This window comes from Daucus carota, chromosome 8 (genome assembly GCF_001625215.2).
Source record: "Daucus carota subsp. sativus chromosome 8, DH1 v3.0, whole genome shotgun sequence".
NCBI classification, from domain to species: domain Eukaryota; kingdom Viridiplantae; phylum Streptophyta; class Magnoliopsida; order Apiales; family Apiaceae; genus Daucus; species Daucus carota.
In genome coordinates, this window is record NC_030388.2 from 2,439,582 (window position 1) to 2,455,943 (window position 16,362).

A 16,362-nucleotide genomic window follows, 5' to 3' on the forward strand; every position below is an offset into this window, starting at 1 on the left:
TTCTGCATAGAGAATCTTCACCAGGTCCATGTACAATGCAAGGCCTAGCGGGGAAGACATTAATCCTGATTTTTTATGTAAATACTGGGGACTATGTAATTTACTAGCCGATTAAACTTTCAGTAATAAAAAGCTACTGAGTACTCCTTTAGATACCGGGTAGTAAAAATTATTACTTTTAAATTTTAATTGATTTTTTGTGAATTAAAATTTTGATTACGTATTTTTATTCAGGATTTTTTTAAAAAATAATATTTTTAACTATTCGATAAAAATATTTAAAAATATGTGTGAAAAAGTCGAACATCGTATATTAAAAAACAAAATGAGTAATAAAAAGTTACTCAAATTAGTTACAAACATCGATGGCCATGAACCAATTGATATTTTTTATAGGTACGAACTACAAAAGAAATGTAACATGTGATGACAAAGATAACATGCTCTGATTGCATTGTACAGCGGTGGTGAAACTAGAAATTTATGTAAGAAAAGATGTCATGTAAATACTCTCTTAATTATGCCGACATATTTTTTATGTTATTTTTTGGAACACATTTTGAAAATTTTATAAAATTAGTTCTATAATATTTTATTTTAAAATTTTTTTCCTAAATAAAAGTTTGATGTTTAAAATTTTATTCAAAAAAATAAATTAACTAGAAAAACATTATGAAACTATACTTTATAGTAGGCTCAAAATATATGCAAATAATGAACGTAAACTATTCGGTGGGACGGAAGAAACATAATATTATAATGATCTAACTTTCATTACATGAAAATTTATACTACTAATTAATCGACCTCTTTATATTTTAATATATTGTTCATTTTTCACTAAGTGTATTATTTTTTCTATTCTATGTATTACTTTTGTTTTATGAGAATAAAATAGAAGGTCTGGGTCAGTTTTATTTTTTAAAACAGGGGTAGCAAACAATATTAATTCACAAGATTAGACCTTTAAAAAAAATTTGTATTTGAGTTAAAGCGGGGTAGCGGACCCAGCCACAAGGCTCCTTCCGCCACTGTTGTACAGTATCAGCATTTCAACTGAGCTTCCGTGCTACTCTCTCCGTCTCATTTAATTCTATACACTTTCCTTTTTTGGATGTCCCACTTAATTCTATACATTTCAAAATTTTCCCAAAATAGTAAAATTTTATAATATAAAAATCCCACCCACCCACTACTTTCAACTACTTTTCCAAATCTATCAATTATATATTGATGGGTCTCACTACTTTACCCACTTTTCTTTCTCTTTCTTCTTACTTTACATTACTTTATACACTTTTCTTAGTCTCCGTGTCCAACCCATATGTATACTCCCTCCGTTTCTTAAAGTATGTCGTTTTAGACTTCTTCACAAGGATTAAGGACTGTAATTATGACAGCTTATTCTTGTTTCTCTTTCCTAACCATATCACCTGACCATTCATTTTTCTTTTTATTATCAGTGTATAATTAATGAAGCTACACGGTTTCTTACAAAAATTAATCTAATTTTAAGAAAATTTATGTAAAAACTTCTCACCTCCAAGACTGTTTTTTCATCTGTTTAAAATTTACTTCCCTCTAAAAATTTCAAGTTACCCTCCAACTCAATTTTTCAATTTTCATTTTCCCACCAAGTTTTAGTAGTATATATAGACACTACTATAGTTTTGTGTAAATCACACAACACACATAATAGAGAGTCACACTCAAGCTATACTTAAGCTATGGATAGTAATCATATGATTGATCTCAACATGTCACTAGATTTACATGAAGATTTATTATCCAATGAAGAAATAATTTCAACAAGTACATCCCATAACGAAGGTATATGGTTATATATGATTTATTTTTTTAGTTTTGAGTTATTATTATTAAAATGTTGATAGTATTATTTGTTTGTTTGTTCTTGTATCTGTCGTAAACCAAAATTACTTGCAGGAAGAGAAAATTTTTCTCAGGGCCATAATGAGACTCATTCAACCCAATGTTCTTCTCACCATCACGAGCTTGATTTAAACAGACCACCATCTCCTGAATGTAAGTTGCTTTACCTGTTAACCTATTGCATGCTTTTACAAAAATAAATAGTGAGATCATATCTTATAAAAAATATGTACACACATCATGATTAAAAAATATATAAAGCACATGCACACACACATTTTTTTCTAAGTCTCATTCATTTTCAAATCACCAGATTCTCGTTACTGTACAAGTTACATAAATGATCAAATGTTAAACTTTTTTTTTTTAAAAGTGTTAGTCAGCCCAAATTTCGAATATTAAATAATTATAATGAAAATTTTTAATGACTTGAGTTTTGTATTTATTAATTTTATTAAAATAATTAAAGTATTAATTTTGTAATTTATTAATTGACAATATATTTTGAATTTTTTTGTCACGGGTGCAAGTGATTTTATAAATGAAGAATTTACATTTCAAAATTATCATGAGTCTCCCTCAATTATATTTGATGCAAGTGAACTTTCATCATCAGAGAGTAATAATTTTAACTTTTTGTATTCTTTTTTAATAAAATGTTTTTTTTGTTTTTTTGTCAAAATTATAATTATATAATTATATTATTATTAAATTTGTTATCTTGCACTTATTTGTTTTTAGGTGAAGTAGGAGCAGATGATGGTCAAGTAAACGTGAAAAAAAGAAAAGTTATGACTAACAGTGAAAGACAAGCAGTTTATGCAGCTTTGTTAAAAGCAAGTGTGAATGGGAAATTAAAGAAATATTCCACTAAAAAGGTTGCAACAAAATTTGAAGTGCCCTTGCGTACGGTTCAGAGAATTTGGAAAAGGGCAAAAGAAAATGTGGGGAATGACTTTGCTGATGTATCTCATCGCTGGATAAAAAATTGTGGTCGTAAACGGATATAAATAGATGTGGAAAAATTCCGAAATATCCCGTTACAAAAAAGAACAACAATACGTTCTGCAGCAAGTGCTATGAATATCAGCTCATCATTGCTCTATAGAAACTTCAGGGTGTACAATAAAATAAAAAGACGTTCCAGTACACTCAAGCCTTTCTTAACCGATGAAAATAAAAAGGCCAGATTACAATTTTGCTTGTCCATGCTCGAAGAAGAAAGTCTACCACATGATCCGACATTTAAGGATATGAACAACATGATTCACATAGATGAGAAGTGGTTTAACTTGTCTAATAAAGAAGAGAAGTTCTATCTTTTACCGGATGAAGAGGAGCCCCGTCGAACGTGTAAAAATAAAAATTTTATCACGAAAGTTATGTTTCTTGCAGCTATAGCTCGGCCACATTTTGATAACGAGGGGAATGTGAAATTTTCTTGAAAAATTGGTATATTTCCATTTGTTACAGAAGAGCCCGCGAAAAGGAGTAGTGTGAACCGAACTGCGGGAACAATGGAGATGAAAGCCATTACTCCTATATATATGGAGAAGATGACTTGTAGGAGTACTCCTATATATACACACGTTTTATAGGTGAAACTAAATATAGGTGAAGTAATTAATGTAAGTTAGGACGTTTAAAATTTTCCTGTTTTTCTAGGTTTATAGATAAAGAAAAGTAATAAATGAAGTGTTTCATTTACCTTTGAAAAATGAGAACGTCATGCTTTTAGAAAAAAACCAAAACTACTAAAACAACATACTTTAAGAAACGGAGGGAGTACAATTCAGAGGGACGGAGGGAGTAATATATTGAAGAAATTAAGGTGCACAAAAATCAGTCTTCTGAATGCAGAACTTCAGAATTCGAGATTTCATCACAATGGCTATTTGTTTATACATCGATGAGAGCAGATCGGACGAATGTTGATGATGCAAAAATGAATTTACACGCAAAAACTCAATTAATAGCAGGCTTGCTAGTCATGGCTTAAAGAGGGCGGAATAATTGGTCATTGAACTTAATGTTTATTTTCAATTTAGTCATTTTATTTTAATTATTTTTTGATAGTCACTTAACTAAAATACTTACTTATTATTATTTTTACAAAATGCATTCATTAAAAAATTGAAAAACAGTCAGACAAATCTCCAAACTGACAATACAACCTGATTGAGAAATAGGAGTTGTTTATTTTGTGCCCTCAAGGCAGGGCACAGGTTAAGCTATTTAATGCTAACCTCTTTTTCATTTAATGCTAACCTCTTTTTGTGACGCAGCTTGCTTTTCTTCTCCACTTTTCACATCAAACTAAGTCTCTCACAATTAATTCTTTTTGATTATTGCATTTGCTTGTTAACCACATAACTAATCTCCATGAATTAAAACTATTTCAATTCTAAAACATCTTAATTTAACAATAATATTGTTAATAGATTTTCATTTTACAATAAATAAAAATATTCACTTAATTTATTTGGGTTCACTCTTTTTACATAGTATTTTTCAAAAAAAGTATTTATAAATTATAAGATCATTTTAGTGTTTTTCAAATGAAATAAAATTTAGGTATGATTTCGGATATTCTATAATACATATATAAATAAAATAATATATTATTATTTTAGTTTAATATATTACAATATTTTCAACTTTTAAATATCAATATATATTGTAATATTTTCTACTTTTCACATTAAACTGTAATAAACTTTGTATTGGACATTTTAATATATAATTTTATTATGTTCTCTACACTATTTGTAAAATATAAATTACTTGAAACTTGATAAAAACTAGGTCAAATAAAATCACGTGTACTTTAATAAAACATAATTATTTTTATTATCAAACATTTTATATTATGCTAAAAATATAAATATGTTATTGTGAATACACGTATTTTAACATTAATAATATGTAAGCATGTGCAAATTTAAACAAAAAACGCTCTGTTCTAAAAATCGGTGATTAATCACGATTAGTCACTGATTAATCCCTGTTCCGTAGCTCGCCGAACTGATTAAATCTTCGATTAATCACTGATTAATCCGATTAATCCCCGATCAATTTAATTAATCACCGATTAATCCCTGTTCCGTGGGTTCACCGATTAAGTCTGATTCCCGCTATTTACAACACTGATAAAAAAGTGAATAATAGCATAAGAGAAATATAAGAAACATAAATTCAATAATATTTTTAGAATTTCAAATATTCAAGACATTGTCAATTCATTGTCAATTCATTGTCATTACAATAGATTTAATAAGATCTCTAGATTTTCAAGCACAAAACAGGGTTTATGTTGCTGGAGCTTTCATCTTCTTTCTTTTTCTTCCTTTTTGCCTCATGATTCACAGTAAAATTTTCCCTTTCCGGACAAGTTGTAATATTATAACCAACTATCTTATAGTAGCCACATCTTTTAGATTTTTTAGCCAACTCTTTTCCACTTTTCATCCTTTCTTTCTTGGGGCGTCCCTTTGTGATGGAAATTGGAGGGCAATGAACAATTTCTGCTGGACAATCATGGCTCGTACCTTCTTCCCCAACAACTATTTTCTCTCCAGGTGGATAAAAATTCTCAGCAGCAGTCTCACAAGTGTAATGATCACTCAAGCCATCTTGAAATTCATCACGACACCAACGTAATGGCAAATACTTAACAGGAATTTGAAAATAATCTTCATGGAGAAACACACTCAATATGTGACGACAAATAATTCCCCAAAATTTAAAATTTTTGCAACTGCAACTCACTACATCATTCTCGTATATTACCTCATGTGTCTGTGAATGTAAATATTTTTAATACTTCACCTTAAAAATGGTTGGCGTCAATTTAGATACCTGGTACAGAGTTGCCCGTTCAAACTGTTCTTGAAATTTTTTGAAAGAATATTTTGTGAATAAATTATACACTTGCTCCTCCAACGGTGACAGTGTTGAATATACAACAACGAAAGCAAAAAACCGAAAAGCGAATAAACAAGAACAAGAAAAATAAACGACAATCACACAAGACAAAGATTTTACGTGGTTCGGAAAATCCTACTCCACAAGTCTCACTAATTTTATTAAATGATATCTCACAATTTGTTGTGTTGTGATTTTACAATTACATGGGAGTATAACTAAGAGAGGAAACTGGCCTAACCAAAATAGGAGTCTAACTTTGAAATATCTAACTCTAATAGGAGTCCAAATATTTCCAACCAAATCCTATTCTGAATCTGACTCCACAAACCCAACAATCTCCCACTTGGAGTCTGACCTCATCTTCATTTCACTTCACTTGTAAATCTAGTAAAATTCACTACTTCAATCAATAACTCAAACTAGTGCGGCGCCTTCTCATCAATCAATTCTGAAGGCCAGTTGAAGCTATGCAAAGCTTCAACTTTTCACTGGTAACCACCTTAGTCAACATATCTGCAGGATTCTTTGAACGAAGGATTTTCTTCAAGGACAAAGTACCATTGCTAATCAACTCTATTGTAAAATGATATCTTAGCTGAATATGCTTCGTCCTAGCATGAAACACAGGATTCTTCGCAAGATGAAAAACAGTCTGACTGTCGCTATACAAAGCACTGTCCGCCTGTTTCTTACCCAACTCCTCAAGAGAATTCTTCAACCAAATCATCTCCTTGCTTGCTTCAGAGATAGCCATATATTCTGATTCTATGGTTGAAAGAGCAACACTTTTTTGAAGTTGAGACATCCAACTAATTGCGGTGCCACCCAAAGTGAAAATATATCCCGTAGTACTCTTTTTTGTATCCAAACATCCACCCAAATCTGCATCATAGATACCTTCCAAAATAACATCTTTCTTGTTGTTACATAATGCAATCTTGGATGTACCTTTCAAGTAGCGTAACAACCACTTGACTGCTTCCCAATGCTCTTTCCCTGGATTAGACATGAACCTGCTAACAACTCCCACTGCATGAGCAATGTCTGGCCTTGTACACATCATAGCATACATTAAACTGCCAACTACAGACGCATATGGAACTTTAGCCATATATTCCTCGTCTTCATCCGTTTTAGGTGACTGCTTCTTTGTAAGATTAAAGTGAGCCGCCAACGGTGTAATTCTAGTCTTTGCATCCTGGATACTGAATTTCTCCAACAATTTCCCGATATACTTCTCCTGGGATAATTTTAATGTACCTTCAGATCTATCCCTCATGATGCTCATACCAAGTATTTGTTTTGCTGCACCCATATCTTTCATCTCAAACTCTTCAAACATTTGTGTCTTTAACTTGTTGATTTCCCTCATGTTTGATCCTGCTATTAACATGTCATCAACATACAACAACAATATGATATATGATGAGTCAAACCGTTTAAAGTAACAACAATGATCCATTGCACTCCTTGTGCACCTATTCCTCATCATAAAGCTGTCAAACTTCAAGTACCATTGTCGTGGTGCTTGCTTCAAACCATACAAGCTTTTTATAAGCTTGCAAACAAGGTTTTCTTTCCCAGCTATCTGAAAACCCTCTGGTTGTACCATGTAGATGTCTTCATCAAGATCACCATGTAAGAACACGGTTTTAACATCCAGTTGCTCTAGATGTAATTCCTCAGCAGCCACAATACTTAACACAATTCTGATAGTAGTCATCTTAACAACCGGAGAAAATATATCAGTATAGTCAATCCTTTTTTTTCTCTTGATAACCCTTGACTACTAACCTTGCTTTGTACCTCTTGCTGCCATCAGGTTCATCTTTGATCCTCAACACCCACTTATTCTGTAAAGCCTTCTTCCCTGCTGGTAATTCCGTTAAAGACCAAGTATCATTCTTCTCAAGAGAATTCATCTCTTCTTCCATGGCTGATTTCCACTTAATTGAATCATCCACCTGAATTGCCTCTGAATAACACTGAGGCTCTCCATCCTCGGTCAATAACATATAATATGCTGAAGGTGAAAATCTTTGTGGTGGCCTCACAATTCTGCTAGATCTTCTCACCTCAGCCTCTGGAGTAACTGGAACATTATCTGAACTCCCACTATTTCTAGCAAGATCTTTTTCTGTAATATCATCAAGCACTGCCTTCTCTTTTTCAGGTTGTTCTTTTGTAAATCCAGAATCGACTGCAAGCTTATCCTTATATACTGCATTCTCATTAAAAGTAACATCTCTACTTCTAACAACCTTCTTCATGTGTTCATCCCAGAAACGATAACCCATATCATCCGAGCCATAACCAATGAAGATACACTTCTTCGCTTTTGGATCAAGCTTGTCCCTCTCAGAATCTTTGACACGCACATAAGAAACACACCCAAAAACTCGCAAGTGTGAAAAATTTACCTCCTTTCCCTGCCACTCTTCTTCAGGAATCTTGAACCCCAATGGAACTGAAGGTCCCCTATTTATGAGATACGCTGTTGTGCTAACGCATCTGCCCAAAACATCTTTGGCAACCCTGCATGTAATCTCATACTCTTGGCCCTCCCATTCAAGGTTCTATTCATGCGCTCCGCAACTCCATTCTGTTGTGGTGTCTCTGGAATAGTTTTAATCATTCTAATCCCATATTCTGCGCAATAACTTTTAAACTCATCACTACTATACTCACCACCATTATCTGAAATCAAACTCTTAATCTTCAAACCAGTCTGATTTTCAACTTCAGTCTTCCACTTCTTAAAAGTAACAAACACATCTGATTTATTTTTCAGAAAATAAACCCATACCATTCTAGTGGAATCATCAATGAAAGTGACATAGTAGCGAGATCCTCCTAGTGACGCAACTGTTGTTGGACCATATACATCCGTATGAATCAGCTCTAACTTCTCCGCCTTGGGTGTCCTCCCTGATTTTGAAAAAGTAACCCGTTTCTGTTTTCCAAGAACACATGGCTCACAGAAACTAACTTCCACATTCTTCAGCTCTGGAATCTTCCCCTAAGAAGCTAACAACTTCATGCCCTTTTCACTCATATGTCCAAGCCTTTGGTGCCACAAAGTCGAAGAACCAATCTCATCTGCAACTGAATTTACTTCACAGATATATTGTTCAACTATATACAACGTCCCCTTTTTCTCTCCGCGAGCAACAACCAGATTCCCTTATATAACCTTCCATTGTCCGTCTCTGAAAGTAACTCGATACCCTTCCTTGTCTAACTGACCCACAGATAACAACATCTTCTTCAGTCCAGGAATGTACCTTACATCTTTCAACGTCCAATCAATTCCCAAAGAGGTTTTGAGATTAATATTTCCCATGCCCACAATATCCAAAGTCTCATCATCAGCAAGATGGACTTTACCAAAATTTTCAGCTCTGAAATTTAACATCAAATCCTTGCAAGGGGTAGCATGGAATGACGCACCAGAATCCATAACCCATGATTCAACAGAACATTCGACACAACAAATCAACGCATCATCATTCACCACTTCTTCAACTATATTAGCTGAATCATCCTCTTTCTTCTTACCTTTAGGAGCTGCGGGAGCCGTACACTTATTTCTGAAGTGACCCTTCTTTTGACAATTCCAACAAACAATATCCTTGCGATCTTTGGATTGCCCTCTCTTCTGTGACTTTGATCTGTGCCGCCCCTGATTCTGCCCCCTTCCGGTATTCCTGCCTCTACCCTCAGCACTCAACAAGGAACCTGACGCCTCTCCTGAGTTTCTCCTACGAATATCTTCTCCAAGAATTGAATCTCGAACTCCATCAAAATTCATCTTACCACTCCCTAATGAATTACAAATTGCAGTGACAAATCCTAACCAACTATCCGGTAAAGAGGATACCAACAATAAGGCTTGCACTTCATCATCAAATTTAATACTCACAGATGTTATTCTTGATAGGATAGAATTAAATTCGTTAACATGATCAGCAACACAATTACCTTCATTCAATTTCGTGGCAAATAACAAGCGAATCAGATATACCTTATTTGACGCAGACAACTTCTCATACATGTTTGATAAAGCCTTGATCAATCCGTTAGTTGTCGTTTCCTTGACGATATTATAAGCAAAGTTCTTCTCCAAAGACAATCGGACAACACCCAGAGCCTGCCTGTCCAATAACTTCCATGCTATCTCATCCATTGAAGCTGGCTTCTTCTCTTCTAACGGTTCATGTAGCTTTTTCTGATATAAATAATCTTCTATCTGCATCTTCCAGAACCCAAAATCTCTTCCATCAAATTTGTCGATCTTTATTTTCCCTTCTTCCGCCATCGCTCCCACTCGCCTGAAAACCTCGGCTCATGATACCAGCTGTTGAGTATACAAAAACGAAAGCAAAAAACGAAAAGCGAATAAACAAGAACAAGAAAAATAAACGACAATCACACAAGACAAAGATTTTACGTGGTTCGGAAAATCGTACTCCACAAGCCACACTAATTTTATTGATCTCTCACAATTTGTTGTGTTGTGATTTTACAATTACATGGGAGTATTTATAAGAGAAGAAACTGGCCTAACCAAAATAGAAGTCTAACTTTGAAATATCTAACTCAAATAGGAGTCCAAATATTTCTAACCAAATCCTATTCTGAATCTGACTCCACAAACCCAACAGACAGTGTTCTTAAAGATGAACCTCTGTAAGTATCCAACATGGTGTGATGCAGGTTACTCTGTCCAATATCTTGAATAGCAAGATCAACCTATAAAATTATATATTAAAAACAATATATATAAAACATAATAAATTAAAATAACCTACTTGCTTCATAAGTTGGGTCAAACTTGAGCGAGCATTTGTAAAACTTTTTACAAAACTGTTTATACTTTTGGATCTCCCTGTAGTTGTCATGCCACCAAAAAAATATCCACGAAGATAGGCTGGTACCCAAAATTCTTTCACTTCATACAGCCCTTTGATATGCTTATTTTCATGCAGATTGTACTTTGAAATTATCTCAGGCTAATCATGTTTTAAATCTTCAATATTATCCAACTTATAAAACTTATAAAACTCACCACACCAAGTAAAATATTTCTCCCTGAGAATTGAGATAAACCAGCTACTAAATTTTGAGGTGATATACCAAATACAAAACGCATGCTTGGTGAATGGCATAGTGGCATTTCAACTTTTATAGCTTGTTTAATACATGCATCTTGATCAGTAATGATAGTCTGAGGAGGCTTTCTCATGAGTGTAACAAAAGTCTGTCAACCAAAACAATTGTAAATTTAAACAAAATAATATATATATATATATATATATATATATATATATATATCTACACATATTAATTAAAATAAATTTTATACCTTCATCAGCCATTGAAATGTGTCCAGAGTTTCATTCCTGAGCAGAGCAGAACCAAATAATATTGTTCTTCCATGATTGTCAATTCCAACAAATATACCAAAAGGCATGTCATAATAAATTACCTTATATGTTGTGTCAAATGCCACAGCATCTCCATACTTTATGTAGCCATTGAAGCAATGTGCAGGTACCCATAAAATATGCTCCAACCTATTTTGTTCATCAACTGTGTAGTCATATTTAAAATTTGAATTTTCAATTTTCTCCACTTTACACTGCTCCAGGAGACTCATCACATCATTGTGTCCATTCTTTTGCCGAATCATTCTTAAGAAATTATGAACATCCATATGGAAAAAACAAGTTCTCCAATGTCTCATATTTTTCTCCAATTCCATCACCCTCATTATTTGTCTAACAGAGAGGCCTGCTTCTTTATATAATAAAATTTGCTCTTCATCTTCTTTTGATATTGCACGGTAAGATGGAAGAAAACGTACTTGATCAGGTGGCAATAATTTATGGTTATGTTCCGCAACAAATCTTGTAACATGCCATTCTTCCGGAAAAATCTCAAAAGATCTTTTTAAGATGATTCGAATAGAGGCTTTACATCCACATCGGATAGACTCTCTGTTTCTCTGATTCTTATTCACATCCACAATCTTTTTATCAGGAAATCCCTCACGATGACAAAAAAAGTCTCTCCTGTTCACTTTGCCATCCTTTTTACTTGTTGTGAATCTTCCTTTTTGAACAGAAAAACCACTTCTTTTTGAAAATATCTCATAAAACTTACAAGCTTCTTCTTCACTTAGAAAAGATTGATCAATAAAAGGCTCAAAATTATTCTCATTCTCAACAGAGTGTTCATCTATTTCTCCACCACATACATTAATCCTAATATCATCATCATCATCATCCATGGGAAGTTCATTCAAATCAATCATATCATAAACCTCTGCATCATTATTAAAATATAATTATTTAAAAGTATATACACATATCATACCTACATCACACATTATGTATATATACCAACAATACTTACAAATTTACAAAGAAGTAAAGTTAGTGTTAATACCTGTGTAGTGCCCGTGATTCTGCTTAGATTTGAGTTTTTGGTAGATTTGAGTTTTTGGATATAAGCACTAAAGAATGAAACCAAAAGGCAGTAATGTGATTAAGAACAAGGAGAAAATATTACAATATATATTGATATTTAAAAGTTGAAAATATTGTAATATATTAAACTAAAATAATAATATATTATTTTATTTATATATGTATTACAGAATATCCGAAATCATACCTAAATTTTATTTCATTTGAAAAAGATTAAAATGATCTTATAATTTATAATTTTTTTTTTGAAAATACTATGTAAAAAGAGTGAACCCAAATAAATTAAGTGAATATTTTTATTTATTGTAAAATGAAAATCTATTAACAATATTATTGTTAAATTAAAGTGTGTTAGAATTGAAATAGTTTTAAGTCATGGAGATTAGTTATGTGGTTAACAAGCAAATGCAATAATAAAAAAAATTAATTGTGAGAGACCTAGTTTGACGTGAAAAGTGGAGAAGAAAAGTAAGCTGCTTCAGAAAAGAGGTTAGCATTAAATAGCTTAATTTGTGCCCTCCGGGCACAAGATAAACAACCCGTATCATCAATTGTGTTGGTTACCAATCAAGCAATAAATCATTAACAAGAAGTCAAGAACGTATAAAAAAACTAAAAAAACTTGGCACATATTATTAAGGATTTAAAATTCACTTTGGAAGACATACAGTGTAACGATGGTCATTTGGATGAGTTTTAAATAAGTGCTTCTTACTTAAAAAAAAGAAGTAAAAATTAGAAATAACTTAAGACTTAAAAGTGATTAAAATGTTTGGGAAAAAAATAGAAGTCATAAAATAAAAAACCGTAAACTTTTTACGAGTATTTCCTGACTTTTTATAAAAACAGGATGAATAAATGATTCTAGATTATAAACACAGAAGCCGGGCTTTTAACCCCGACCACACCGACAACTTATTGATTCCGTTTGGGTAACAAACTTATAAATCGAGATGCAGTTCATTCGTTCTCTTTGTGTAACAGTTACAAATCAATTCTTGACTCAGTCAAAATTTGATAAGTTAAAAATTCTAACTCTTTTTTATTTTTAAAATTTAATTTTATCAAGATCCAAAAGACCACTTTAATAGATAATTTATATAATTTATTATTATATTTATAATTTTTATACCCAATAAGTTGTAAACATTAAAAAAAAATTCCGAACACATAAAAAATAAAAGATAATTCTCCATTAAAACTAACTTCTCATTTATAATCAACAAACTTTTTTTTAAGTGACGACAGCACCGAGATATGATGCTCATGTCACCGTTATCCATTACTCCCTCTGTCCCATTTAATTCTATACGTTTTTTTCCACTGCTCGACACGCATTTCAATGCTCTTGTAAAATATAGTTCTATAACTTATTTTTAAAATTTTCTTTTTCTGAATAAAAATATGATATTCAAACTTTTATTCAGAAAAGAAAAATCTTGAAAAAAAGTTATAGAACTATACTTTACACGAGCATTAAAGTCCGTGCCGCGTCCCGTCTTCCAATGTATACAACTCAGGGGGACGGAGGGAGTATTTCATTTCTCCAATTTGAAATTTGCAATAAAGGGTACATTCTGAGATTTTTCTGCGCGAGCAGCTTCGTCGTTTTTTCTTTTGCTAAATGAGCCAGCTTCGTCGTTGCTTCATGCTTCACACATGTTTTTTACTATTTAACTTGACTACTCAGATGCACAAACAAAGTCATCCATTCTTTCATAGGTCCGCCTCCTTCATTTCTCCACCCTAACTGGTTCATCTCACTACTTTTATGGACTGTCACTCGTCGAAGCTCATCGACGATGGCTCCGCCAATCAAGGAGAATTAGGCGAAGAATATTCATCCCAAGACTTCCCTGTCCAGATTTATTCTCGCAAAAACAAATTTCAGGAGGGGGAAGTTTTTGTTGGATTCCAAAAGGAGGAAAGTGATTTACTAAATCAACTCGCGTCTATTACAAAGAAGAAGCTTCAAGTGATCTCAATTGTTGGCATGGCTGGACTTGGTAAGACCACTTTAGCTACAAGACTTTATAATCATTCTTATGTAGAATCATACTTCTATGCTCGAGCATGGATCACTTGCTCTCAGCTTTATCTTAAAAGGGAGTCATTGCTCGAAATTCTAAGATCTGTTTCTGAGAATACTGATGAAATTTGTGCGATGAATGATAACATGTTAGCCCATACTTTGTATCGTGCTTTAAAGGGTCGGAGATACCTCATTGTGGTTGATGATATATGGAGTATTGATGATTGGAATGATATTAGAAGATGTTTTCCTGATGACAAGAATGGTAGTAGAATTATGGTGACCACCCGGCTCAAAGAGGTTGCCTTGCACGCGCAATCTGATGGGAATCCGCTTTGTTTGCGTTTCCTGACAGAAGAGGAAGGTTTTGATTTGTTCAAAAGAAAACTTTTCGAAGATGGGAATCTCTTTGGCATTTTGGGTTTCCTTGGAAAGCGCATTACAAGAAACTGCTGTGGCTTGCCTCTTGCAATTGTTCTAATTGCTGGAGTGCTCAAAAACAATTTTGATTTCCTTTTGTGGCTGCAGATTCAAGAACATTTGAGTTCATATATTATAAGTGATTATAATCAATACATGGACACACTTGCACTGAGTTATAACCACCTGCCTCAACACTTGAAACCCTGTTTTCTTTCTTTTGGAGCATTTCCAGTAGGTTATGATATCCCTGTTCGTCAGTTGATGTGGTTATGGATTGCGGAGGGATTTATAGGTCAGGATGGCAGAGAAAGAAACCTAGAGGATATTGCAGAAGATTGTTTGATGGATCTTATAAATAGAAGTCTGGTTGTTGTAGGTAAGAAAAGGTCTAATGGTGCAATCAAAACATGTCGTATTCATGACCTCTTGCGTGATTTGTGCTTAAGAAAAGCCGAAGAAGAAAATTTTTCACCAGATATATACAAGCACAATAAAGTTTCTTTCTCATGTCCTCACTCTTTAGTTCATCCAAAATTTCAACTTTTACTCAGCACTAATGTCCTCGCCATTCCATCAAACTGTTCTTGCTATTCTTCTGAAGGATCCCAATCATTTTGTAAACAAATACTAAGTGTATGGGATGCCTCTGAGCATACAAGGGCTTTGGATTTATCATCCATAGAATTTCTTGTATTTCCAAGTGAAGTGCTTCAACTAGTCCACTTGAGGTACTTGGGACTTCGATTTAAATCGGGCAACCCTCCTGAATCAATATCCTGCCTTCAAGAACTCCAAACACTTATCATGTCATCAAGGATGAATATGGTTATTCCTAATGATATGTGGAAGATGGTTAATCTGAAGCATCTTTTTATTAAATCAGGTGAAAATCTTGTGGATATCTCTAATGTTGAAGGCGAACAGAGAACATTGGATAACTTGCAGACAATGTCACTAGTCAGCCCTACTAGACCTTGTCATAATATCTTAGCTCGAACTCCTAATTTGCAGAAGCTAGGTCTTTGTGGACCACTGACAACAACTAGAGGAGATTTTAAATGCCCTGATCTAGGCCTTCTAATGCAGCTCGAGAAATTGAAGTTGTCAAACACAATTTCTTTTCATCAAGGCGTGAGACTAAGCATTTCAACTATATTCCCCGGAAGTCTTAAAAATCTTACTCTGTCAAATACTTGTTTAAACTGGGAGGAAGCTTGGATCTTCGAAATGATACCTAACCTTGAAGTTCTCAAGTTGAAATTCCATGCCTTTGTTGGCAAAGACTGGGAAACAAGGCCACAAGCATTCCCTTGTCTCAAATTTCTGAAACTCAAAGAACTGGATCTGGTGACTTGGACAGTTTGTCGTTATGATTTTCCAGTGCTTCAGCACTTACAGGTGTACCATTGCCCATATTTGACAGAGATTCCAGAAGACCTTGGTAATATATGCACCCTTGAGAGCCTTGAGATAAGTGGGTGTAATGACGCGGCAACAAATTCTGCATCGGATCTCCAGGAAGAGCAAGAGCGGTATGGTAATGATTCACTTCAATTAATTGTCAACCCTAGCCTGGTCTGACTAAACCAATGCACAGGG

The 16,362-nt window shown here is 33.6% G+C and overlaps 3 protein-coding genes across 4 annotated transcripts; 2 read left to right on the plus strand and 1 right to left on the minus strand.

The window, feature by feature from the left end:
* Nucleotides 1-1,313: 1,313 nt before the first annotated feature.
* On the plus strand, nt 1,314-3,097 carry LOC108199080 (uncharacterized). Of its 2 annotated transcripts, XM_017366834.2 has the most exons (3): nt 1,314-1,830; nt 1,945-2,043; nt 2,632-3,097. In XM_017366834.2, the coding sequence occupies exons 1-3, from the start codon at nt 1,728-1,730 to the stop codon at nt 2,898-2,900; spliced, it is 471 nt and encodes a 156-aa protein (XP_017222323.1). In that variant the 5' UTR covers nt 1,314-1,727; the 3' UTR covers nt 2,901-3,097. The 2 variants fall into 2 exon arrangements, 1 of the variants encoding a protein (XP_017222323.1); XR_010286199.1 differs by lacking the exons at nt 1,314-1,830; nt 1,945-2,043 and adding an exon at nt 2,319-2,509.
* Nucleotides 3,098-10,449: 7,352 nt separating this feature from the next.
* Nucleotides 10,450-12,133, minus strand: LOC108197932 (protein FAR1-RELATED SEQUENCE 11-like). Its single transcript, XM_017365669.1, has 3 exons — nt 11,183-12,133; nt 10,886-11,077; nt 10,450-10,569 (listed from the first exon to the last, which is right to left on the minus strand). The coding sequence occupies exons 1-3, from the start codon at nt 12,131-12,133 to the stop codon at nt 10,450-10,452; spliced, it is 1,263 nt and encodes a 420-aa protein (XP_017221158.1).
* Nucleotides 12,134-14,079: 1,946 nt separating this feature from the next.
* LOC108197380 (putative late blight resistance protein homolog R1B-16) lies at nt 14,080-16,344 on the plus strand. Its single transcript, XM_017364980.2, has one exon. The coding sequence runs from the start codon at nt 14,080-14,082 to the stop codon at nt 16,342-16,344; it is 2,265 nt and encodes a 754-aa protein (XP_017220469.1).
* Nucleotides 16,345-16,362: the final 18 nt, after the last annotated feature.

Excerpts from the sequence above, each read along its gene's own strand:
- LOC108197380 (XM_017364980.2), top strand. The coding sequence starts at position 14,080 with ATGGACTGTCACTCGTCGAAGCTCATCGACGATGGCTCCGCCAATCAA.
- LOC108197932 (XM_017365669.1), bottom strand. The coding sequence starts at position 12,133 with ATGATTGATTTGAATGAACTTCCCATGGATGATGATGATGATGATATT. Across the intron at positions 11,078-11,182 it reads CATTTCAATGGCTGATGAAG|ACTTTTGTTACACTCATGAG; the intron begins GTATAAAATTTA and ends TTTGGTTGACAG. Across the intron at positions 10,570-10,885 it reads GAAATATTTTACTTGGTGTG|GTTGATCTTGCTATTCAAGA; the intron begins GTGAGTTTTATA and ends ATAATTTTATAG.
- LOC108199080 (XM_017366834.2), top strand. The coding sequence starts at position 1,728 with ATGGATAGTAATCATATGATTGATCTCAACATGTCACTAGATTTACAT. Across the intron at positions 1,831-1,944 it reads AAGTACATCCCATAACGAAG|GAAGAGAAAATTTTTCTCAG; the intron begins GTATATGGTTAT and ends AATTACTTGCAG. Across the intron at positions 2,044-2,631 it reads CAGACCACCATCTCCTGAAT|GTGAAGTAGGAGCAGATGAT; the intron begins GTAAGTTGCTTT and ends ATTTGTTTTTAG.